Source organism: Manacus candei, unplaced genomic scaffold (assembly GCF_025592945.1).
Source record: "Manacus candei isolate 608988 ecotype Guabito, Panama unplaced genomic scaffold, ASM2559294v1 h1tg000028l, whole genome shotgun sequence".
Lineage (NCBI taxonomy): Eukaryota > Metazoa > Chordata > Aves > Passeriformes > Pipridae > Manacus > Manacus candei.
In genome coordinates, this window is record NW_026138076.1 from 1830676 (window position 1) to 1856768 (window position 26093).

The window sequence follows — 26093 nt, forward strand, 5'->3', positions numbered from 1 at the left end:
CAGTACATGCTGCTAATACTTATTTTTATTACGTAATTAATTTGCTAGTCATATTTTTGGTTGTTTATGCATCCTTTCTTTTAGCAGTTAAAATGGTACATGCACTGGTACATCATAATCTATTTTATAAGCTTACTAAATTAAATTATTTTACACCGGCAATACTATTTTAAAACAACCCGGAGAAATAAAATTCAACATCTAACTTTGCAATGTGAAATTATTTTCTGAATTACTTCTGAAATAGATCTACCTATTCAATTTGTATGACGATGAACTGGTGAAAGAAGGCTGTAGATATCTTTGTTCTTTATTTAGTTCCTTAAGAGATATAAAAAATGAATGAGACATGAATTACTACTTTGGACCAGAGACCTATTCATTTGAATAATCTGTTCTGGACAGTAGTGAGCACCAAACACTTAGGGCAAAATTGCAAGAAATTCCATGACAGGAAATCTTCAAGAACTAGATGCTGAGCTGGTGTGGTGCTCCCATTTTAAGTATGTGTATTTTGGATATTAGGAGCATAAAGTGTGAGGTGAAAAAACATTTTGAGAATTTAACATTAAATGTGGAATGACGCTAATTGAATAGCCCTTCTGTCTTATTGAACAAAAGCAAATTCTTGTGCAAAATTTGTCTTTCTTTTGATATTGGGGGGAGTAAAGATTTAGCAGAAGATTTTGAAGAGGAGGAAGTACTGCTGTGTATGGTGTAACAGATGATGTAGTTCAGAAGCTTGATTTCCATTTCTTTAGTGCATCTTAGGCCCTGGTTAAACTTCAGGAGCCTACCTCTGGTGTTATTTCAGCAGAGAGACGTTCTGCTGTAGACCAAGTTCTTAGTTCATTTTGTTCTCTGCAAATATACTCTCATTAAGATGTTAAATGTCCTTTAAAATTCCCTTAGTATTCTGGTTTTGTCCTTGTCATTTGTATAATAAAGGTCCTTAAACTGGTGTTCATATTTCTGTAAACTGCTTTATATTTCAGTGTCAGCTGGTTAGGCAAAATTCTGCATGTGGAGAAATACCTGCTGCAGTGATTCAGAAACTGAAAACATTAGAACTGTTCTTTTCATGATACTGGGATGGCTCTTGAGCACGTTTTACATCTCACTGTACAAGAACATTCTGTTACAAACGCTGATCATTCAAATAAGTATTTTGAACTTCCTAACCAGTGTCTCAAACCCTTTCCCCCAAAGCTATTTGGTTACTTTGATTCCCTTAATTTCTTGTGACTCTCTTAATAGAGGCCTTTTGTGCATTAATTTTTTTTATTCAACTGCTAATGTATTTGTCCCCAGGCAGAATGTCTTTTAGTCTCCCGAAGTTTTGTGAGCAATTCTGAATGTGTCTACACAGTTTGTTTTTTCAGAGCAAGATAAGGAGCCAGGACTTGTCTGAAAACATTATGAGCGTGTTAGTTGACAGCTAACTTGTGCTAAGTCCTGTAGAGAAGCAGTGTATGTTATCATGGGTACAGTTGCGTGGAAACCTATTCCAACGTGATTTGGATCAGACCTTGCCTCCTTGGAGGTACTTAAGCTAATAATATGTAGCTGTCTGCACCTGTTTATGTAGCACTGAGGGCATTTAGTCCTGCTACAATGGAATGCCCCCTTGGAAATTCTTTGGCTTTGAAGAGTTGCAAAGTTTACTTTGCAGTAGGATAGCTGCAGTTTGTTTTGAGCTGCAATAAGTTTTTTTTCAGTAAAATGTGTAGATTACTTAAGGTATACTTGGTAGAACTTTCCTTATTATGTCCTACGTTTTTCTAGTAATGTTTTTATTATGCTTGAATACATTTTCTTATTTTACTGTGTAACACCTTTAGAAACCACTTCTGTAGGGTAGGCAGTTGCAAAAGCTGTCATACCTGAATTATAGTATGTTGCCTTTTAAAAGCACATTTGCCATTATAATTTATTCAGTACATGTGACATTGCAATAGCTGCAACAAGTCTGGTTACAATAGATGAGAAGGCTGTCTAGCAATGACTTGGGTGTATCTGAAGGTTTATAGGAAATCTGAAGGGTTATAGGAGAACTGAAGTTGTAACTTTTGCAGGTTTCCCTTTGAATCAAGGAATAAAACTGAAGGAAATAACACTACTTGAGGAATAGAGTAATACTTAGGCAGGAAATATGAATTACTCTTAAAGTAAACTTGTCAGTTAGAGGGTCTATTTTATGTTGATGAAACTGAAAATCATGAACTTGAGCCTTCACCCAGAACAAAATATAAACAGCATATGAATGCTTCCTGCTGCTGTTAGTGAGTGTGGTTAATTTTACTTTTCTGCTGGCATTTGCAAAAATATGCAATTTCTCATTTGCTCTTCAAGGAGCGTCTCTTACAGCTTCCATATTTTAACTTGAGTTTAGTTTGTAAGCACTCTCTCTGATACCAGTCAAACTTGTATTGGATTCTGGGATGTCTTTTTACCTCTTTTACAATGGTCAGATTTTTTTTTTTTTTTTTTGTGGTTCTTGCTTTAGGTTGGTCTTTGTTTATGAGTTGACTGGATTTTGGTGAAAGTTACAGTACTAAAGGCTTTCTGAAGAGGAAGGAAGGTGGCATGTACCTGACTCTGAAACTTCTCCAGGGCTCCACAAGTCCTGTCCCCTCCAGGCAGGCAGAAGTTTCCTCTCTAGCTATTACACTACCTAACCTTGGACTTTAGGATGTTGATCTTTGTAGAGGTATAGTTGTTATGGAGTTTTGGGATCAAGACTCCTTTTCAAGTCTAGGTGTGGTGTTTTTTTTACTATCTACTTGTTTTTGAAGTAACTACATTGACAAATGATTTTTTTTTTTGTTTCTCACAGTTTTTAGGTGACTTATCTGTTGCTTTCTTGGTTTCAACTTTGTAGTCTTAAAAGGACTTCTCCTTCCTGAGTAATTATGTTGGCTAAGATAATCCCTAGATGTGTTTTTGTTAGAGCTTATTCTTTTAACCTCCCTATTTAGAGTTATTTTTCTAACCTTTTCTTTGTATACTTAATGACCAGGGCAACAGAAGAGAGATTAGCTGCCATGACAAGGAACAGAAAAATCCTCTTTTTACTAGAGTTGTTCTGTTTTTGTCTTTCTTCAATTTAGGACACGGTTCTTTTTCATGAAGAAGCACTTCCATATTAGGCCAGTTTCAAAACGAAGATCCTTTAAACTAAAGAAAGATATTTGATGTTGTTATTTACCTCCTCTTTAGTAAATGCATTCATTCTTGGAAATACAGTGGCCTCTTTCTAGCTATGTGTACTCTTAACTTTAGTGCTGGGACCATGTGGTGCCAGAGAACCTTGTTGAGGAAGCCATCGTGATTATTTTCACAGATCTGGGAGCAGCGTGGGTAGGATAGAACAGAAGAGGGGCTTTTCACTTGGGAGAAGTTCTCATGGGTGTAGAACCTCTCCCCCTGAGCAATAACTGTACTGGCTACTGACTGCAAGCTGCTCACAACTTTGAGTGCTGACAGCCCCTTTTTAAAAAAGGACGTTAGTCAAATCCATCTGTCCGCGTAAACGAGATCCGCTATCCCGCTCTCCTCCCGGGAAATCCCGTGTTGCGGGCTTGGATCCGCGCTTCCCGGGCCGCCGTGGGCGCGGGGGCTGCTGCGCCCTCTGCGGGCGCCGGGGCCGAACGGCAGGAGCGGCTCCGGGACTCTCACGCTGCTGCCGAGGCACCGGTGTCCGTCCTGTGTTTAAACCGCAGTGCTCTCTTAGAGTTCCTTGTAGTGCTTAGTTTGGAGTGAGATGTAACACCTTGAAGCTTTTCCGTTTATCATTTGGCATCTTCCTTCTCTCCTTTACTTCTGACCACGTATTAACCATTGTTAACAGCAATTCAGATTTTCCTTGACAGCACCTCCAACTGCACAAGTGTTCTCATCCTTCAATATTTTACAGCCTTTGCTGACAACTAGCAGTAAAGATAGGAGCAAGTTTGTACAAACAAAACTGCTCTGAGTTTGCAGATCTGAGAAGATGCAAAATGGGTTTAAGCCTGCACATGCAACATATGTACATGTATGCATTCTGTTCCTCTTCAGAAACGCCATCACCCTACAACAATTTGTTTTTAAAACAAATGTCCATACCTGACATTTGGAGTCACCAAGGACAATCTTATCATCAGTCACTAGAAAGCTGAAGAGTGTTAAGCATTTACCTTAACCCTCACATGAAGAGAGACAATCTTTACAGGGAGGGATGTAGAATATATTTTTTTGCTGAATTTTTAGTATACTTTTTCCAAGTTCACAAAAGATATGCTGGGGATGTCAGCTGATAATAGGTACTTGCAGTCTGGAGGGAAAAGGTGAGGTGGGCAAACATCAATTCTTTCCTGATGTCCAGCTACGAGACTACTTTACTCTGGAAAGGCTTACAGGCACAAGTGGATAAGAATATTATTTTGCTTGTTTTCTTACTGTTTAGTTCCTGCTTTTCAGTTTACCCTTTAATAAACATGGTATGGGAATGAATAAGATAATCCATCTTTGGTTGCACATTGTTGAATTTTCCAGCTTCATGGTAGTATTGCCAATGTGGGAAGGTTTTTCAGAGTTCCTGCTTGGACTATGGAATATGCAGCAAATATTTCTACATTTGCATACATTTACAGCATACAGTTCTGTGTTTATTAAACATTTTTACTGCTGCTGATCCATAATGTTTCAGAAGTCCTGTAATAGCCCTTGCTCAACAGGCTGCTCTTTTCAGTTCTCATATGTTTCATAAATTTCTCCTATATTTCTCATGGATGTGCATGTTTGTGCATGTATATTTTTTTATATCTGAATTTGTACCATTCACATGGGGAAGAGGAGTTGAAAATGCTTGTGCAGTTCGTATGGGCTAAATGGAACTATTTTAGGAATCAAAAGGCTTTAGAAAGCTAATGTCTGACAATCAAAAAAAGTTTTGAAGTAATAGATAAATGAGAGAAGATTTGCATACAATCTGTATTGATACTATGGCTCTATGGCTGGCTTAGAGAAAGCAATTAGTATTGTATCCCAAGTTAGAGGAGAAACTTGAATCCTTTCGCATAGTTTTAGATTTCCTTACATCCTAGTAAAAATATTCTAGTAAGGGAAAAGTGTTAGCTTTTGCTTGCATATTTCTGGTTTCATACTCTATATCTTGTTATAAAGATATGTTATGGTTTAGCATTGGCTACTTTTCAGTCTCTCTTGCAGTTTCTTGAATTATATAACCTCTAGATTTGTTAGAAATGGGGCCTATGCAGGAAGCTTTGCACATAAATTATTCCTTGGACTAAATTTTAAGAATTGGGCTCTTCTGCAGTGCATCACTAACTTGGCCTTCTTCCTCCCTTCTGCTTGAAGTGATGATGACATATGACCAGCCACATAGAAAAGCTGGTTTTTACTTAGCTGTTAAGTCTATCTGTAGCTGGTTTTGTTTGAGCAACTTCATCCTTCAGGAACTGAAGAAAACAAGCTCTCTACTGTGGAAGATTACTTAGTTTTCTGGTACTGTTTGTACCAAATGTTAGTTATCTGATATGAATACTAAGGTCTTCACTCATGGAGACTGCTCATACTGTGATTTTAGGGACTGATACCTATGCAAGGTTTCCACTATTAGTGGGAGGTTGTTTGCCAACCACTATTCCAACTTTTCTAGGCCTGTACGAAATAAAAATAGAATGGGTTTTACAGTTCCATGGGGGGTTTTTGTGCATGTATTTGTTGAACCTGTTTGTAGTGACTTGTGAAATGCTAGTGCAACACTGCTGTCATAAAATCATAGAACGGTTTGGGTTGGAAGGGATCTTAAAGATCATTTAGTCTCAATCTCTGTGTTGTAGGCAGGGACACCTTCCACTAGATCAGATTGTTCAAAGCCCTATCCAACCTGACCTCAAATATTTCCAGGGATGGGGCATTCACAGCTTCACTGGGCAACCTGTTCCAGTGCCTTACCACCCATTATGTTTGACATGATTGCATGAACTTCTTTTATCATGTTTACTAAAAGGCTTCCTGTTAATTACTGAGAATGAAGCAGCTTTATGTAATGCTTCTGTACTTGGAGTGTAACCACCAAGGAATGATTAGTGAGAAGAAAATTGACCCTCAAATGGCTTCTGTTGTTTGATTTGATGAAATAAAGTCAAATTTTTGTTGTCTAATTAAAAGACTTTACTAATACTTAGTCAACAGTTTACTTTCATCCTCAAGCAGTTGCATTTAACTGGTGTTGCAGGATTCAAGGATTACTCATCCATAAAGGAGTGATGCACTTTCAAATCTTACGTGGTCTTATTTTCAAGTAGACAAAGTTGGTTAAATGTCTTCAGAGTACAGAAGTATGCAGTATGACTTGTGTGGTGCATTCTTGTAATCACTGTAAATCTAAGGCATGCTAAAAATGTTGTTAAATCTAGTATACTAGCAACTGAACCTTCAGTTTTTCTAGGATATAATCATGGTGAAAACAAATCTTATAAGAGATTTCTGATAATGTGCTTTCTGAGTCTTTTTAGAGAACTTAGATGAATTCTGTGTCGCTCGCATGGGGAAGAGATAGCAAAGAACTCTTGTCTACCTGATTTCCTTCTAGTTTCTGTTCAGAAATTGTTATTTTGGCATTTAATATGACATTTTTCCTTTTTCTTCAGTTTCTAAGGGAAGATATGCAGTACAAGGATGCCTCTAATAAACATAGTCACCTGCACAGAGAAGACAAACATATCACCATTGAGGATCTGTGGAAACGCTGGAAAACATCTGAAGGTAGGTAAAGAAGTATAGCTAAAAATGATGGTGGTTACTGACAGAGACATAAGTCAAGAATTTTTCCACCAAGTATAGAGTAGTAAATGAATGACTTGAAGCATCTTCATTAATCCATTTTGATACTTTTATTTATAGGCACATGTAAACCTGACTAAGAACTTATTTAGTACAGCTAGTGTTAATTTTCTCTGCATGTCCTTGGTGCATTGTAAGTAAACTAACATAGCTTACACATTCATCTGTATAAGGTTCTAATTTATCAAGGTGACTGGTGCAAGTGCTGAATTCCAGATTAGCATATTTTTAATTTAATAAACCCTAAGGGTTGCTCTCAAGCTATTTTTAAATATTTATTGCATGTTGTATTGAGTTGAAAATTCAGTGTACTTCTACTTCAATGTAAATTTTATTTGGGTTATGAAGAGCTAGAATTCTTAGTCTAAAGCATTTTTGAAAATCCTTTTAAACTTGAGGCACAGTAAAATGGACTGACGACACCACCAGCCCTCCCTCATGCTGTTTTAAATGAAATAAGTTGAGCCAAATATTCCAAGTATCAAAAGACAGTATTTAAAGTACAGTACAGTGTTCATTGCCAAATATGTTCCAGGATATAGTGATTTAAAAAAAATTCCAGATATCTAGAATGTTAGAATTGTTAGGAGAAAAATACTTAACTTTCCCCCCCCCCCCCCCCCACCATTCTGAAGGTGTTGTGCTGTCCTGGTTCTGGCCAGGACAGGGTTAATTTTTTACAGTAGCTGGGAGGGTGTGTGGCTAAGGCCCTATGTTGTCCATATGCCCTAACATTGTTGCTGGGGGATGGGAAAGGAACTGTCTCTCTTCTGGGGAGAAGGGGTTCCTTCTATGAGAAATGTGGGGGATGGACCCATATTTGTTTATTGTGGGGGGGCTTTCTGTGTATATAGTTTCTTTTTCTTATACCTTTTGTTATTAATGTTGTTGCTGTTACTGTTAGTTTTCTTATTTCATTGCCTCTTACAGTAAATTGTTCTTATCTCAACCTCTGGCTTTCCTTTTTGTGCCTTCAGTTGGAGCTGTAGGGGAAACCAAGTACTATATATGAGAATACCATTCCTAAACTAGGACATGTGCTAATGGTGCACATAGAGAGATCTAAAAGTTGGTATTGGTCAAACAACTAGAAGTAGGAACAAGAGAGGAATGGAGCTAGGAACATGCCATTGTTCATTCTGCTTATGTAGGAAGTCATTTAAGTGCAGTCTGAAGTAAGAGGTGTTTGCTATGTAGTAAATATCTGTTTTAACTAGTGATTTTTAGCCTCATCTCTTCAAATATTCTGTAAAGACTTATTTGCTGAAATTCTTGTTCTATGGAAGTATTACAACTGAATTACCAGAAAAAATTATCTCCCCATAATTGTTGATTTAACTCATGAGTAACTCTTCAAAAATGTAGGCTATAATGATCCCAGAAGTATCTAATTTGTCTATTACGTATATCTTTATTTCATGTTTCTTGAATATAGTGAGTAGTGTGAGTAAGACTCAAAAGACATTAAGAGGAATGTCATGTTTCATAGTGTCTGCATATAGTGGCTTTACTGGGCGTGCTGTTGAGAGAACTTAAGTTGCACCACAGGAAGACCTTTAGAATGAGACTCCTGAGCTGTGTTACCAGTGCTGTGCTGACTGTTAGAAAGCAGGAAACCCCTCAGAAAAAGAACTACCTTCATTTGATTTTAGGTGACATGGAAAATACTGTTTTTCCTTTCTAAATGTTTTAGGAATTTTGATTGATTTGTTTTCTTATGTGCTGCTGTTTTATAGTGCCAGTTTAATGCAATTTGACAACATTAAACAAGAGGAGGGAAGGTAGTGTAAATGACAGTATCAGTAATTTGAAACTTTTAAGTACTCTATTGAGACTGTGTGAGAATTACAAGCTCTAAATAGCGCTCTTGACAGTGTATGCAGAAGCATCTTATGGATCTATTGCTGCCTAGTTTATGCTGAGTAGAATTGCACATTCCTTGCCATAAAGCTGCTTTATGTGAATGTTTGTCTTAAGTATTTGTCAAATAGCTTAAAGGTGCTTTCTGTTTAAGATATTGGTGATGCAAGACAGATAAGATTTGAGGGAAGACAGTGAAAACGTGCCATTGCTGTTTGGTGTCTCTTTTTAGCATTAAGGAAAACAGAGTTTCCTTTTAAGTAATTGCTTCGGAAGGATCTTATACAGTGAGTGGAACCCTGAGGATTGGTTCCATTCAAAGCTTTAAAAATTGCCTAATAAAAGAAGGAGCTTCAGAATATTGCTTTTTAATATTCTTGACGCTGGGCAGGCGTTTGGTGTCCCTGCCTGGTGCAGAATCTTCAAGGCATAGTCTATGCTGGTGCAAATTAAAGGAATTTCAAGGCTGCTCTAGGTTTTACCTGCATGGAAAGAATCATATCATAACTTAAATCAGCATCCAGCATTTTGTTACTGTGTTGCCACACAGTTGAAATGAGTCCTTGAGTACAAAACAAGATTTTAATTTAATTTAGTTTAGTTTAGTTATGATGTGCTTTTTGTGACCTTTGAAATTTTATAATCTCATAGTCTGATTCTACAGAGTGCTCTATTTAGAGGAGTGACTATGAACTAGCACACCTGTTTAAAACAGAAAACATTGCTCTCTGAGTCATCTGACTTACTGTGTGTTACTGCTCTTTAAATGTAAATGCCAGTATATGCTTGTTGTATTCTTTGACTGCCTTGTCTTCTAACTAAGCAGTATTTATACATGCACTAGAGAACCTTTCAGCTATTCAAAAGTAATAAGCTTAGTAGCTACTGATAGGTTAAAATCAAAGGAGCATCTTCAGTTTTTTTTTCTACAAGATCCTTGAAGAGGTAGAGGTTTTGAGTGCAGACAAGGGGACAGATGAGCATTTGTTTTGATATCTCAGTACCAGTCTCTGTACAATTATCTTTGAAAGTTCTCTCACTCAGAGGTGCCTGCCTTCTCTTTTTGCCCCTGTGATGGGCCATGATCATATGAATTTTCTATCTGTGCAAGGTGGGTGGGTAGGTATTTAGTCTCAGTAGCAAGAGAGACTTAAAATCAGTGCAGGGCCTTCAGCTGGGTAGTTCTCTGACATGTCTCTGAGTAGGGTATGGTGCTACATTCTTGGTGATGTAGCATTGTCCCTTGGGACTTGATTTTGTAATAAAGTAAACCCGGAGTTCATGAATGGCCAGCTATTGTCAGACTAATTTAAATCCTACCAAACCTACTTGTTACAAACTGCCTTAGAAAAAAGTAACTTTTTTACCATTATGGCATATTTGAACTTTAATATATAGTATGTCCTGCAGACTGCCCTATAATACAAAAACCTTCTCCCTTGCCTTGTATTTGTACCTTTTTGTTTTCTTTAACTCTCTTTCCTTCTCTTTGAAAAACAGATAGTGAACTAAAGTCTGGTACCTTATTTATTAGGGTAAAAAGATAAAAAAATGGTTTTATGTTTGTATGTGTGATCATCTGTTGTATTCTGATTTACTGTTGCACAAGTATTGCAGCAACTGGGACTAAACCGTGTACCACAAAGGTGTTATGGTTGCCTTGCACTTTAATAATTTGGTTTCTCAGGTTTTAAATATATGGAGGTTAGAAATGTATGCAAGCAGGGGTTGGCTAAGGATGAGTTACATAATGCTGTGTACTGCTGATGTTACTGTTGAAGGTCCTAAAAACTAAGTTTTGAATGGTTTTGTATGCTTGATACAGAACAATCTTGTGGTCAGCCCGTTCTCAATTTTAAGCTTAATGTGTGGCTGTCATTCACTCCTTGCCATGAAATACTCCTGTAAAATGTAATTTGATTTCTGAAAGGAGTAGGAGGCCCATAAGAGTACTGAGGCTGACACTGCAATGTTATTTTACTTAAAGCCTCCCTGCCTGGAAGCACTGTGCTATGTGATAAATATTAAAAAATGATCTTCTAATCGGCCATTAATGTGGGTTAGCAAGGACAAACTTCCAGACAGGGCCAGTTTAAAGCTACTTTGGCTGTCTTCGTCTTCAGCATGTTGATAGGGCAGTTAAAAAAAAGTAGGAAAAAACCCAACCCAATAACTTGTGATCTGAAATAGAACTGCTGGTGCAACTCTAGAGACTGAGTGCTGCTCTGAGGTGTAAACACTAGTGTTGCTTCTACACCTGCCTTCCCAAGGCATGTTGTTGGCATCCTCTCTCTCAAGATATCTGTCTGTGAAAAGAGGTGTGAGAAGGAAGGATGTTATAATTACTCTGTAATGCTGTATGCATTTAACTTGGAGTATCTGTGACTTGCTACTCCACTGTCTGAGGCACTGTATTCTTTTTTGGTGACTAAATTAAGGAAGTTACAACCCCACCTAATTAGTAGGAGTTGGCACATTATAACTGGCAGTGCTGATGAAGATGAGTTTCAGCTGGCCTGCTTGCCCTTCAGTACACCTGGTGTATATCACACTTGCCTTGTGTCGTGTTTCAGTGGGCTGGAACAGCTTCTGTTGAAGAAAGGCCAGTTTTCTTTTTGGTACTGTATGCTGTTGTAGAATAAACAAATATGTGTTTCATAAGGTCTTATTCGAGATAAGTGAAGCAATACTTTTTACCAACATACAGCATATAGAAGATACCAACAAAAAGAAACTGACAGAGTTGGAAAGGGAGAACAGAGTAGTTTAGTCTGAGCCAACCTGGAAAATTTGGGGATTTGCAGACTCCTACAGTGAACTTGTGTGAATGAAGTATTAGTTTACATAATAAATCTAAATTTCTTGTAAAATACGTGCATGAGCAGAGATTCAGACTGTGAAATCTCAGAATAAGAGATGACTATGTATTGATAGCCTAAATGATGAGTGGTTGTTTAAAAGGACACAACATAATCAAAGAAGTAAATGATATTAATTTTTAGGTAAACAGGTAACAGTGTAAGAAGAATACAGGAAGTACAAGTTCTGATTCTATTTTTGGATAGACTTTAGTTACTTCATTTTACAATCTCTGTACTAATGGAATTATCTGATAGATAATGAATAATAAAGTTTTCCTGAATATAACTGATTTGTTTGGGAAAATATCCTTTATATTCTATGAAGACAACGTCACACCAGTCTAGACAGTAGAAAAGATATGATTGGCTCTATGGTAAACCACTTAAATATGTACCTAATTTCTTACAAAATAATATGTTTGAAATTACTACTTATAAAAAAACTACAAATTTATGTAAAATTTGATGGAGTGTCTACAAAATACTTTCAGCAACAAAAGTGAAACGTCTCAATGGTATTTTTTTCCCTTCCCCAAGATTTATGAACTCAGCGAATTGTGTGGCTTCTGAAATTGCATGTTCTGTCCTGTCAGTGATAGTCTGTAGTGTGTAGTGGCTATTTTAGGTAGGTTTTTTCCACATGTCACATCAAAGCAATGCTTTTGCTTTGCATCAGTCTCTGAACATATTTCTAGAATGCAGTTAAGGTGATATTTTTCTGGATTATTTTACCACCCTTTTGAGACTCATAATGACCAGTCTTGAATGACTTTGAATGACATGTAAGTCTGATTGCTTATTATCCACAAAAGAGTTAAGAATCTTTGCAATGGGAACACAATCTGTTTACAAACAGAGCCCAGACATTTTGCATAAAATCTTAGAGTAATATGATAAAACTGTTTCAAATCAATACCTGATTGTGGCTCAGAAGGAGAGAAGGAAATGGGACAGTATGCTGGGAAGGTTGTGTAGGCATTCATATGGATAGAAAACAAGCTGTTTGTACCGCAAGTTTGTTTCTTAAAGCTATAAGTGGGTCTGTGGAATGTGTTCTGTCTCTGGTTTTCTGGAACGATGAAAATCTAAAATGTTTGAGCTTATTTTTCAGCTATGCTAGTGTAGACAAGAGACCTAGAAGTCCTTATTTCAGTTTCAGTGTGAAGTGAAATATGAATTTGAACTCACAAAAACTTCCATTGCCTGCAGCTTTACCAATCAAGCTTTTAGCAGCTCTTTTGAAAGGGTCATTGTCAAAATTCACCACTGAGAATGTGTCTTTATGATAAGGTTTCTACAGAAACCTCTACCTAGCATTGTCACATGCAAGTGGTTCTAGGTAGAGAAATATTAAAAAGAATTTAAAATTTTTTCATGTGAATTGTCTTGAAAAGGAGGCTGTCACAGTTTCTTTCATGTGTAGACAAACTTTTGCAGAGTCATAAATGGAGCGAACAATTTCCCTTCTATTTTGTCAGTGTGAAGCTTTAAGCTGTAGCAGGTGGCCTGTAAGGACCACAAGTGTGACCTCCCCCCCCCTTTTTTAAAATCTCTGGGTAAGATTTTCTTAGAGCATTTGTAGGCATGAAAGTTTATGTAGACTATTGATGTTACAGAGGAAAACTGTTAATTATTTTCTACATACCTAAATAATTATTCTTAGTGGAAGTATTTTTGCATTTAAACCTGCTTTTTTGGGCAGGTTTGAGAGAGATTTAAGTGTTTTCCTGTTATATTATTACTGTCTTTTGGTGTTTTCTTTCAGTCTCCTCTATTCATCTCTCATTGGCTCCCATTTTGTGGTTGGTAGGCATGAGCCTGTAAGAAAATTCTTGTGAAAACAAGTTCTTAAGCCACCATCCAGGGAAAGATCTTGGTGTGTTGCCTCAAATGACTACATTACCGGCTGATGTGTGTTTAGTTCTGCAAGGGTAGCAAGGACAAAGGGATTGAGGCTGAGATCAGTTTAAGTAGATCAAAGTCACAAGAGATCACAAAATGCTGTCCTGATTTAAACTAAAGCAAAAGACTAAATTATTCTGTGGAATTTTTAATAAAGAAATGTTTCTATTTGTTCCATGCTTGTTTTTTTTTATAGTTTGCTTAAGCTTTTACTGAGAAGCATATAATGAAAAAGGCAAAATGCCAGAAACACCTTAGTGCTAATTTTTCTGCAATTATATTTGACTAAGCTCTCTTGGTCATTGTAGCCTGCTTTTCTACTGCTTGTCTTCTGTGTCTTGCTGTTAAATTTTACAGAAATGTAAGGTAATTAAATGGAATTTTTCTTTCAGTTCATAACTGGACTCAAGAGGACACACTTCAGTGGCTTTCAGAATTTGTTGAACTGCCACAATATGAAAAGAATTTCAGAGAGAGCAATGTCAATGGAACAACACTTCCCAGGTGAATGTTTCTTCAGGATTGGTTTCAAATAATTCCTTGTAGGTTTCTCTTTTAGTCTGTGTGTGGGAACAATGATGTGAACCTAAAGTCTAACAAGACACGGTCAAATGCTAGAAAAGAAAAACATCCTTGCAGTTTTGAAGAAGTGGCTGCATTTTTTTTCCTGCCAAAATATTTTAAAATATGACTTTCATGAAAGTTTTGTTTCTTGCTGTGGAAGCTTTTATCAAAGGTCACATAATTCTGTGTGGTAGCAAACTTTCTTTTGAACATCTTCCAGTCTATTGTATGGGTATATGTAACAAACTATCTGTAGAACTTGTTTCCTGGAGTGTGACTACCACAACTGAGTATGTTGCATGTATTACAGAGTTGGTGTCACAAGTCTACAAATATATCTTTACCTTTAACTTTGTTAAATGGATTTATTTCACGATTTTTCCAGAAAGAAAAGAATAGGTAAATGATTGTATGTTCCTTTTTGCCACGTTCTGATTTGCTTTTTTTTCCAGCCATACTGTTGTATTATATTTCTTACTCTTAATTGCTTATCTGTAATCTATAGAACTATGAGAAATGTTGTGTATGTCTTTTTTTTTTTTGCATAGACTGATTCTGAGTATAATTTATGGTATAGGTAATGTTTTGTCTTATCATTAACAGGATAGCAGTAAATGAACATGCTTTCATGATCTCTCACTTGAAAATAATTGACCGGAGCCATAGACAGAAGCTTCAGCTTAAAGCCTTGGATGTGGTTTTATTTGGACCTCTTACCCGTTAGTAACTTCTTGGAGTTTTTTCTTATCTCTTAATTATAAGAATTCAACAGAGCATATTTTCAATGACACTTGATACTGTAGATGGGACAGCTTATCTATGTTGTGGATGTACTGATGGATTGCTTGGCATGTGTTGTGGAAGTCTGCAGTGAATTAAAAAAGATTGTTGAGGTGCTGTGACCAGGACGAAGGTTCACTTCTGTATATAAGATCATGTAGAAATTTTAGTATAACCCCACTTCAAAGATGGAAGTTGGCTTTTGTGTCACAAGATGTGTCCTCTAAATGTTTTTGACTGCTTAAATTACAGTTACAGCTAATGTTACATTCACTTCCCAATTAGCTTGGACAGTGCAGCTGGGATGCTGAAATGAGAGGGGATAACCTTCCCCAAGAAGAAAAAAGGAGAGGGTGGTGCAAATCCAATAACTGTGTCTTTTGTGCAGAGTTGAGTTTAAGTGTGGTTAAACTCAATGCAGCAGTTCCACATCTGACCTATTTTACCATATGCAGACATGTCTATACCACATCACCAATGCTCTGCATTCTTGCTTGTACACAGCTACAGATTTGTTGTGGTGCTTTGCATGTCTGGTGTTCCTGAATCAGTCAGGCCAGATCTGAGCTGGGGATTTTTAGGGGGGGAAAAAAAGCACTTTGTATTTGTATTATACCTTTAATGCTAGCAGAAAGTCTTACAAAAGTTCAAATGACTAAAATTGTACTAACAAAGATGTGTACGTGAATCTTGGATATGATAATTTGACGATCCAAGTTTTACTTTTAAGAAGGGCTGCTGTTAGCCACTACCATTTTAAAATGTACTTTATTTTTTCCAAGTGCATTTTTAACCCAGCATAGGGTATTCCAGAGGGTGCAAACTGGGGAAAATTTGCTCAAGCATAATTAAAGCTCTTACTGACCTGATAAAGTGTAATTGGGGAACTCTATTTAAATAAGTAAAAATAAAGATACAGAGTGTGTACTGTAAAGGTTTGATAAGCTTTTCTCAATCTAATGAATGTTGTAGTGTAGATTAAGTAAATTGTATTAGAGCAGAGCTGCTTATGTTGTATGGAAAATGCTCTGTTGTCTGTATCAGTGAACTAGTTAATGATGGTGTTATTCTCTGCACAGGTCCCCCTCACAACTGGATGAAGGATTTTATATTAACAGTTTCTATAGTTATTGGTTTTGGAGGCTGCTGGTTTGCATATACACAGAACAGAACCTCAAGAGAACATATCACAAAAATGATGAAGGACTTAGAAAGTCTTCAAACAGCAGAGCAAAGTCTTCTTGACTTACAGGAAAGGTATAAAACCTAAAAATAAAAAAAGTTAATGTCTAGTTGTACTTTTGTTTTGAGGTTAAATACAAACATAGATCCTTTACAGTCATAAATTATTTGCATTAAACTGCCTTTGGATTTTGTTCATCTTCCCTTTGCATGGAAATTGTGATTTCATTGATACTGGTTTTATGGGTAGAAATTGCACCTGGATATTTTCGCAGGCAGTACGAACTTGTGGATGAAGGTAAAGAATAGAGGCTGTCTTTTTTACCTACAGATTTACAAGTATGTATTGTTATTTTCATATAATTACAGTTTACTTTGGAATATTTACATACAGGGGAATGAGCACATTTCTCCTGTTTTTAAGCTCTTAAGATTGAAACAAACCAGGACTGATTACTTTCTACCGCTTATACAGCAGTGTGAGAATTGAAAGTCTTCTCCAGTGCACCTGTAACTCAATTGTATATAGAGTCTTGTATTTTGATATTACACCTTTAATGATGGTTCACTTAAAAGCTTGTGTATTTTGCCTGATGGGGATATCACATTGTGTGATGCAGTTGCTGCTGATTCACGAAGCTTGCAGAGTCTTTATTATCACAGAGAGGTTGAGGTTGGAAGAGACTTCGGGAATTCATCTTGTCCGGCCCTTCCTGCTCAGGCAGGATCATCTGGAACAGGTTGCCTAGGACCATGTCCAGGTGGCTTCTGAATATGTCCAAGGATGGAGACTCTACCACCTCTCTGGGCAACTTGTGCCAGTGCTCAGTCACTCTCATGGTGAAAGTGTTTCCTGATGTTCAGATGGAACCTCATGCTTTGGTTTGTGCCATTGCCTCTTGCCCTGTTGCTGGATGCATTTTCTTCTTCTGAGGACTACAACTTTTAACAAATATGCTGTGTATTTTCTTATATTTTTTGTTCAATTTTGAAGGCTTGAGAAGGCACAAGAAGAGAACAGAAATGTTGCTGTGGAAAAGCAAAATCTGGAGCGCAAAATGATGGATGAGATCAATGATGCAAAACGGGAAGCTCATCGCCTAAGGGAATTAAGGGAGGGAGCTGAATGTGAGCTCAGCAGGCTCAAATATGCAGAGGAAGAATTAGTACAGGTATCTGCAAACTGTTTATAACTTTAGTGTTGACTTTGAATTGGTTGTAGTTTTATTAGATCCTTAGGAGGTTTTAAAGCAGCATTCCTCAAATGCTAGGTTTTAATGGAAAAATTCTAAGCGTGCTTAATGACTGTCTTTCAATCATACTAGATAAAAGTATGATTTTATTGAGTAAAATAATCCTGAAACTATAAAAAGCTGTAAACTTTGTATATTAGCTTATTGTAACGTTTTTAGATTCACTGAACAAAAATATATACAAAAGCTTTTTTTATCTTGTTATCAGAAGAGAGATAGTAGCTTTGTCTCCTCTGAAAAGCAATAAATTTGGATTTATTGTACTAAAAAAATGCTGTCTTACAAAAAAATTTAAGCTTCAAATTAGGAACCATATATCAAAAGAAAAAAAAAATCTGAGTATAGTACAGTATATGGAAGGTCTTATGCCAGATTTCAGAAATGCCAGATCTGCCTTCCTGGTATAAGGGTGCTTATACTTTCTTCTGCTAATACTTCACTTTCTTCTTCTTCTTTCAGTTCTAATGATACTCTTGGTGACTCTCTTATTTCTTATTGATTGCTAGGTTCGCATGGCTTTAAAAAAGGCTGAGAAGGAGTTTGAGTTGAGAAGTAATTGGTCTGTTCCTGAAGCTTTGCAGAAGTGGCTTCAGTTAACACATGAAGTTGAAGTACAATATTACAACATCAAAAGACAGCATGCAGAAATGCAATTAGCAATTGCCAAAGATGAGGTAATAACTTATTCTTCAGCTACTTAAAGACTTTTCTGATCTGTTGCTAGATACATGAAATAGTAAACACAAAGTGGATAAGCATTTGGGTGTTTTTTTCTTCTCTGAATTGTTTGCTACCTCTCAATATTGCTAATGTTTTATCATCTGTTATGTATATTACTCCTAGTTTTATGCATTTCATTTTATCTTGCCTTTTAGGCAGAAAAGATAAAAAAGAAGAGAAGCACTGTGTTTGGAACATTACATGTTGCACACAGCTCCTCCCTCGATGAAGTGGACCATAAAATTCTTGAAGCAAAGTAAGAGGATTACCAGGACAGGTTGCATAGTCTTTTGTGCTTACTTATTCCTGAAACAATGGCATTTTTGAGAGTTACAGAATTGAGTGTCATAGTGGTTTTGCATTTTAAGAAAAGCAGTTTAAAATATGTTAAAATCTGAATATTTGAACTGTCCTAATGAATCTTCTGGTATGCTGGAATGAATGCACTTGTGTTGCTTTGCTTTATCATTAAGACCAACGTGTGTAATTTTAATGTGTGCTTTTCTTCAGGAAAGCACTCTCTGAGTTGACAACGTGTTTGCGAGAGCGTCTTTATCGATGGCAACAGATTGAGAAGATTTGCGGGTTTCAAATCGCACACAATTCTGGGCTACCAAGCTTGACCTCCTCTCTCTACTCTGATCACAGCTGGGTAGTTATGCCTCGAGTCTCCATTCCTCCTTACCCAATTGCAGGGGGAGTTGATGACTTAGATGAAGATACTCCTCCAATAGTTTCACAGTTTCATGGTAAGTGGTGAGCTCAGTAAAAAGAAGGGGAAAAGTTGTGGGGACATGGGAGTTCCCAGTTAGGAGGAGAGTGCTGAAATCAAACAGGATTAGATCAAAGTCAAAACTCTATCTAGCATTTCAGATGCTAGGTCATGTGGGATTTAATGAACTGAAAACTGAGTTTTGCAATAAACTTAACATGAAGAAAAAGCCTTTATTCTGTTTCAGTGGTGGAGTGGGGCAAATCCAGCTAAGGTTTTGAAAGTGCTTGTCAAGCTTGGATTGCTACTTACAAAAATTCGTAATGAATAATGCTGAATTTCTATTTGCACATTTATTTTTTCAGATGGAAGAGATAGTGTTAATCTAGAGTCCTTTGAGCTATTTGGAAGATCACACCCTTTGAGAGGCCGCATGCCACATAGATGTGCAAACGTTCTTTAGTGGTTGGAGCAAAATCCTGTTGACAAGGAAAGCTTTCAGGCAGAATGTTTGTGTTTGGATACAGGGGGTTGTTTGAGTGCAAGGCAAAGAAGCCAAGTGCTGGAGGGAGGGCAATTCAGCTTTGGTTAAACTATGATCAGAAGATATACACTGGGGACTCAGACCACCCTGGTATCATGAGTCATTGTGTCAGTACAAGAGCCTGTTTTGTGGAAACTTTGGTTAACTGGACTCTAGAGGAAAATCAAAAAGATGAGCTCCCATGTAGCTATTCAAACAACCAATATCAAGCTGAGGACTAAACAGGGAAAAGAGCTATCATATGAGTATATTTTTCTTCCAGGGCTGGGATTCTCAGAAGAAGTACAAACTGTATTTTAAAATAGCTTAAGATCACCACTTCGCTGGCTTCATTTAGCGTGCCTTGGGCACATGTTTTTCTTCTAAGTGTACTAACCTGTTTTCTACAGACCACATTGGAAAGTTCATTGATCCCCTTACAACACTGCTTACTACAAGTTCTGATCACTTTTAAGGCATGCTGTTTCTCTAGTTGTCTTCACTGTGAAGGCTTTGATTTAAACCCTAGCAACAAATTTATTGGGTGGCCCAATACAATATGGATGCCTAAACTTCTAATTCAATATAGAGAAACCTCTGGTCTGATTTCAAAATGAAGAGATCCATTTATTATCACGATTTTCCAGATAGTCTAAAATGACAACACTTGGATATGTATATAAGACATCAGACTTGTGGTTTTTTTTCATCACTCTTCTCATTCAACTCTTGCTTAGAAGTGAAGCCAGAGAAGAGAGTGCAATTGGTTCAGAGCAACTACAAGTAGAAAGGGACTGTAGTTCGTACGAGCATACTTAGCTGAAACTTTACTTTATGCTTTTTCAATTGTGGTTGAATTTCTGTGTATTAAAGTTCAGTTCATTTGGAAGTGTTTCTGTCTCAGTGATGAAAGTTATCTGAATCTTAATAACACTACAAAAACTTTAATTTTAGTAAGGCCCAAAAGCCTGATGTTGTTAAAGTGATCACATGAAGGAAGTAGTTTATCCTTAATTTACTGGCTTTTAAAATTTCTACTCAGTAAAAAAAACCTGTAAACATTTGGGAGTGGGGAAGGAGAGGGAAAATATGCTAAGTGATCTGTTGTTGAAACTAGTTTAGGAGTCAAATTATTGTAGGTTAGTTTGGTAACTGCTGAATTACTCCCATCCTTCAGAGAAAAATAACAAATGCACGCAAGGAAGGATAGAAGCAAAATGGCTTGTCATGCTCATGAGGCTTCAGGGAAAATGCAGCATGCAGAAGGTCAGTTAAGAGTGAGACTATTACAGTCTCTGGATCTAAACTGAACCAGGCTGTTACCTTGCCCCCACCCTTTGATCTCATAAGATTGACAAAATTTGAAGTCTGTCAGACAGGTTTCTTTGTGGCAGAGCAGTTGGGAACATAGGCGCTGAAATGGTGTCAAGTAATAGAGTGGTTTGATCAATCTCAAGCTGAAGAACAAAAGGCGATAAGAAATAGATGTACGACACTGGAACAAAGACCTTACAGGAGGGTGATAGTGAAACTTCTACTCTTCCATGGACTGATCAGGATTCATCTGGTTCCTGGATTTAGTGACTTTCATTTGCACTAGAAAATTCTATATGTTAAATTGTCATAGCTGAACCCTTCATATTCCTGGGTATATACACCTACAAGGAATTAAAATTTCAGTGAACTTCTCTCGAAATTCACTGATGGTGCAATCTTGGGATTTTTTTTTATACCAGTGAGTAGGATGGCATCTGACTTACCTGGACATGTAGCACAAATTTACTAAAGGGATTCTTATTCCTATCTCAGTTCACATTTGCTCTTTTAGGAGTACTGTTATAATGACACAAGATGATTTCTGAGCTCCCAGCACCTGCTTTTAGGGTCAGTAGGGAGTTCATCAAAAGTAAAATGAAAAGTTTGAGATACATGACAACTCTCATGTTGGGGCTTATAAACCTTTCTTTTCTGCTCAGGAGTGGAAATGAATTTATGTACTGGTAAAGGTGCAGTTACTCACTGTTTTCTAAAAGTTGTGATTTCCTGTACTAAAATGGACTGACAACCTTTTCTGAGATTCTAGGAGGCGAATCTATAACTTACCTGATGCTAAACTGGTATTGCGAAAAATAAAATATATTTTGTCAGGCTAGACAGAAATAGTTGAATTTTTTTATCGTGTTGTGTTTGTGAAATATTTTGAACATCAGTAAGGGTCTGGTGTGTCTAACGTAAGCAGTGATGCATTCTATGGGACAGTTTGAGGAGGGGTATGAAAAATCCTGAGACTCATAACAGCTAGCCTGAAAACAGGTCTGCAGCTTTTTTTCTATACTAGTATTGCTGCCTAATAACCTTTTGAAGGAGGAATTGGATTAGGAAAATTTGAGTTTGTCACTTTCTGTTGAGACTTTCCTGGTCAAGTTGTGTGTTGCTGTTTCCTCCATGCTTATATTTTTGTTTCTGGAAATTCACAGTTAGCCTGGCAAAAGAAAGTGTTATCTGAAAGGAAATTCTTGAGCTTAAAAAGAGGTTGAATTATATATTTTCTATCCTGTTACATAAATGAAATTGGTCTTCCATGTCTAACCTACTTTTCAACTAATGCAGTGTATTTCAGTTGGCTGTTTGGTTAGGCATACCTACATTGCAAAACTTTTGCATATTTTTTTTAAATTCCAAATCACCACACAAGTAAAATCCAGGACATTGTGTAACATACTAATTTCAGCCCTGCTATTTTTAGTGTATAAGAGGTTGTGAGTTTCAATGAAATCTCTTTTTTTTTTTTTTTTTTTCTCAAGAGAGCACAGTGAACCAGAACTTTGGTGTGTGGTTAGTGTAGTATTTGGCTGGCACAAAATCTCTGCAGTTGCATCTTGATTAGCTGCTGCATCTAACTGTAGAATGTATGAGGTGTTCAGTGTTTCTTGCTCTGGAACAGTCAAACAATGTTAAAGTTGTTTAAAAATCACTGTCACTGAAGCAGATACCTGCTATTTAGGCTTCAGAGTAGATATTGTTAACATCAGTGTAACTTGGAGGGTTATGGTTTGCTTTTTCTCTGCCTCAGGGTCCATTGTGAAACCTCCCAGCAGCACACTGGCAAGAAGCAGTAGCTTGTGTCGATCAAGGCGCAATGTTGTGCCATCATCCCCGCAGTCTCAGCATGCTTTGCACTCCCCTGACCCTGACATCCTTTCTGTGTCGAGCTGCCCAGCTCTTTATCGAACTGAAGAGGAGGAGGAAGCCATTTACTTCTCTGCTGATAAACAATGGTACGGAGATTAGCAAACAGCACTCGGAACTCTGATAGGATTATTGAGACTAATAGTTTAGAATTAGAGGTTAAACCAAGCCAAAAGTTAAAGTAATCTATAGGGTAATATAAACTAATATAGTCTACGTGGAACAGAGAGTTCTTGTCTGGTATGTGTATGTAAATAGCTAGCTTGTCATATACAGTTAAGTATGTTACAATCCAGGGTGCACTGAACTAACCCTGATTCTCCATTACAATATGTTACTGGCTTTTACATCTGAAACTAGGATCAAAAGCAATGTCAGCTACTGGGCGAAGAGAAGATGGATGGTAACACAATTCTTACAGCATGTTGAGCGTGTACCTACTCTTGTTACATGGCCTCATAGGAAAAGGTTAAATTCCTTTTGGAAGGAGCAAATGAGCTTGTTGAAAGGTAGGGACACTTGTCCTGAAGAAACTTTTTATATATGATAGGCTTAAATCTCCTCCTTTCATTTCATAACTTTTCTGACTTCATGTGCCAGAAAGATAGTTTTGTTCTTTGAAGTGAGATACAAATGACTGATTCTGGGCAGATGTTGCTGCCCACAAAAGCAAGATTGCACAGATTAATGACCTTAAGTTTAGATAATAAAATGATGTAATGCAAGTTTTAACTTAATGTTTAACTTTATGTTTTTTGTTTAATTAACTACTAAGGAAAAGTGTGGGTGGTGCTTTTAGACTTAACGTTATTGATTCTAAATTAACTTCCTTTTTAACTGTATGAAGGAAATAGATTCATTATGTTTTCTCTTCTCTTTGCTCTGACTCAGGGAAGTACAGGAAACCGGTTCGGAATGTGACTCCTTAAATTCATCCATTGGAAGGAAGCAGTCTCCTCCAGCAAGTCTTGAGATGTACCAGACAATTTCTCCTCAGAAAGTATCCCCAGAAGAATTCTCACTGGAGGAATCATCTACAGGAGACTCCTCTTCTTTAACTGCAGATATTTCTAGGGGCTCTCCTGACTGTGTAGGCATGGCAGAAACTAAGAGCATGATCTTTAGTCCTGCAAGCAAAGTTTATAATGGAATCCTGGAGAAGTCCTGCAGCATGAACCAGCTTTCAACTGGGATCCCAGTCCCAAAACCTCGGCACACCTCGTGTTCTTCAACCGGCAGTGATAGTAAACCCAACCATGAAGCTGCTTCTGTCCCCAGGATAAGTAGCATCCCACAGGACCTCTGCCAAAATGGTGAAAAAAATAAAAAGCCATCAAAAATAAAAAACCTCTTTAAGAAGAAGTGTAAGTGAGATGGGCAGAAGAAAACCTATAGTAATGTTATGAGAACTCTATTTTTTACACCTTTAGGAATGTAATTCCATTTGAGCATTCCAGACTGGATACCCTAGTGGAATGCTCGGTAGGTCACCTATATTTAACTGACTGTAACGGTCGTGCCAGCTGTCAATGAGAAATCCATTAAAAAGTTCAGACAGTTTACATTAATTTCTGCCTATTTATTTCTTTTTTTATTTTAGTTTGTCTTTTTCAGTGTGGTTTTTTTTTTTTTTTTTAAATTTGTTGGTTTTTTTAAAATTTATTCACAAACCATTTTTAAGCCACTTTGGACTCCTAAGCTTTAATGGACTAGTAAGCCTTCCTGGGCTTGCCAAAGTTTCTTGTTTACTGGAGCATCTTCCTATCTTTCCATAGAACTAGGACATTTGTCTACTGGACTTTAACAAAAATAAAAGAAGTAGAACTAAATGAATTGCACTACTGTTTTACAGACTGGAACAGTCTCTGCAAGTGAAACTGAAAGACTTGTATTTGACTGAGAAGATAAATCTTTTCACTTTTAGATCTTTTGGGGTTTTTAAGTAGAATTTAGCATTTCTAATTGACTTGATTTCTGGAAATGGAAATGTCATGCTTTTATTATGGGAAGCTTTGTTAGATGCGTTTATTATTAGAATGGTTCAAGTCCTGCTGTAAAGATCATTTTTTTCCCAGGACTTTCACTGTGATTTTACTTCACTGCAGGCTGTATGACAAAAAAAAAAAAAAAGTAATTTATCAAGAGAAAAGGCTCTTGATTCCTTATGCAAGTGATGGTTGTGAAACTTGACTGAAGACTGAAAATATTCACTCTCTAAGTGAGGAGAGGAAATAGTAGCTTTTGTTTACAGACTGAGAGACAACGGACATTTGGGTTGTGAAAGTTTGTACTGTGGTAAAGATAATAAATTGGAAACATTATTGTGCTTGGGAATGTTCCAATTTTAGCTAATGCTTGTTTCAGACATGTTTCAGAGTTCCTGTTAATTGAAAGCTGTTGTAGGCTACATTGCTTATGCTTACTGCTGTGTATAAGTTATTATTATATTTTTTGAATTAGCTATTATTGTCTTAATGTCCTCCTTTTGTAAGATTTCATACACTTTATTTTTGTATAGTTTGAAGATCTAGCTGTTCAGACATGTCTGAAGTAAATGATATAATTTTATAATGCATACTGTCATACTAACTCATAATTTCAGATATAAAGATAGATATAAAGGTGAGACTTGACATGCTTCAGATAAAAGCAATTTTTGTTAAGCTTTTATAGGAAGAGATGAAATGACTGCGAGGTAACAAGGAAGCCTTCTTAGGGTAGTAGTAGTAGCTAGTTGCTCAAAAACATCTTTTTATTTTTTTTTAAACAGTTGGAGACAAGAAATATACTGCTTAAGCAACAGTGCCTTTTATTCAGTTTGAAAATATTAATACTGAGCAGGAATTTCTTTTGAGACAAATTCCAAAGAAATACTCCCTGCTCTAGTAAACACAAGCAATTTACCCAATGATGACTAAATGGTTTCAGCTCTTCCATAGGGGTGTTATAGTTGCCTCAGTAGCAGGTGCCATTGCCAGGGACCTGTGATTAGGGCCTCACTTCTTGCCAATATGTATGTGATGTACTGTACGAAAGAACTAATTCACTGAATGCCTAAATTTTTTCTAGCACGGAGTCTTCAAAACTTGTAGCTAGTTGAAATCAAGTGATATGTGTATTTTCTATCATTCTCTACTTAGGTTCCACTGTACATAACCAATGTGTTAGTTCTGTCCTTGAAGTGGTGGTGATTTTAACGGAAGGCATTTACTGTGGCTAGTGAAATGGTTAGAAGAGGATGGTTATAAAATGGGATGGAAACCTTACATGTGCAAGTACCTTAAAAGTCCTGGTACATTGATTAATTCCTTAAGAGAACACAATGAATCCCAGAATTGTACTGTCTAACAAAGAATGATTGTATGCCATCTATACAGAAAAGCATAGGAGGAATCAACTGTTTGGCAGAGTTTGGAGAAGAAAAAATTGGGGGGAATAGAAAATAATGACAGCATAATATTGTTCCATTATTCTCTGAATCATCAGATTGAACAGCCGTAGCTTCAAAAAAAAGTCATCACAAGGTAACAATGGTCCCTTTGAACAAAGATTGTACACGCCTGTACATGGCGGAGAAAAAAAAGAAGCGATGCAAAAAGACTTGTGCTAGAGAACCACCTCAATGCTAAGCCTTCAGAGATGTAGTTAAAAGCCTGATGAAGTACTTGAACATCTACAAAGGGAAAAATTACTTT

At 36.9% G+C, this 26093-nt stretch overlaps 1 protein-coding gene across 3 annotated transcripts in view; it reads left to right on the top strand.

Moving 5' to 3' along the window:
* The window catches only part of STIM2 (stromal interaction molecule 2), a 66534-nt gene extending 41802 nt beyond the window's left edge, over positions 1-24732 (top strand). For 2 of the 3 annotated variants that reach the window (XM_051789964.1, XM_051789965.1), the window contains exons 3-12: positions 6660-6774; positions 13868-13979; positions 14643-14758; positions 15899-16076; positions 16996-17173; positions 17761-17928; positions 18130-18230; positions 18485-18723; positions 22283-22487; positions 23290-24732. In XM_051789964.1, coding sequence (XP_051645924.1) covers positions 6660-6774; positions 13868-13979; positions 14643-14758; positions 15899-16076; positions 16996-17173; positions 17761-17928; positions 18130-18230; positions 18485-18723; positions 22283-22487; positions 23290-23770 — 1893 coding nt within the window. In that variant the 3' untranslated portion in view covers positions 23771-24732. Of the gene's footprint in view, positions 1-6659; positions 6775-13867; positions 13980-14642; positions 14759-15898; positions 16077-16995; positions 17174-17760; positions 17929-18129; positions 18231-18484; positions 18724-22282; positions 22488-22758; positions 22908-23289 lie in introns of all 3 variants that reach the window. The other variant, XM_051789967.1, reaches the window with a different exon arrangement.
* The last annotated feature ends 1361 nt before the right edge of the window (positions 24733-26093 follow it).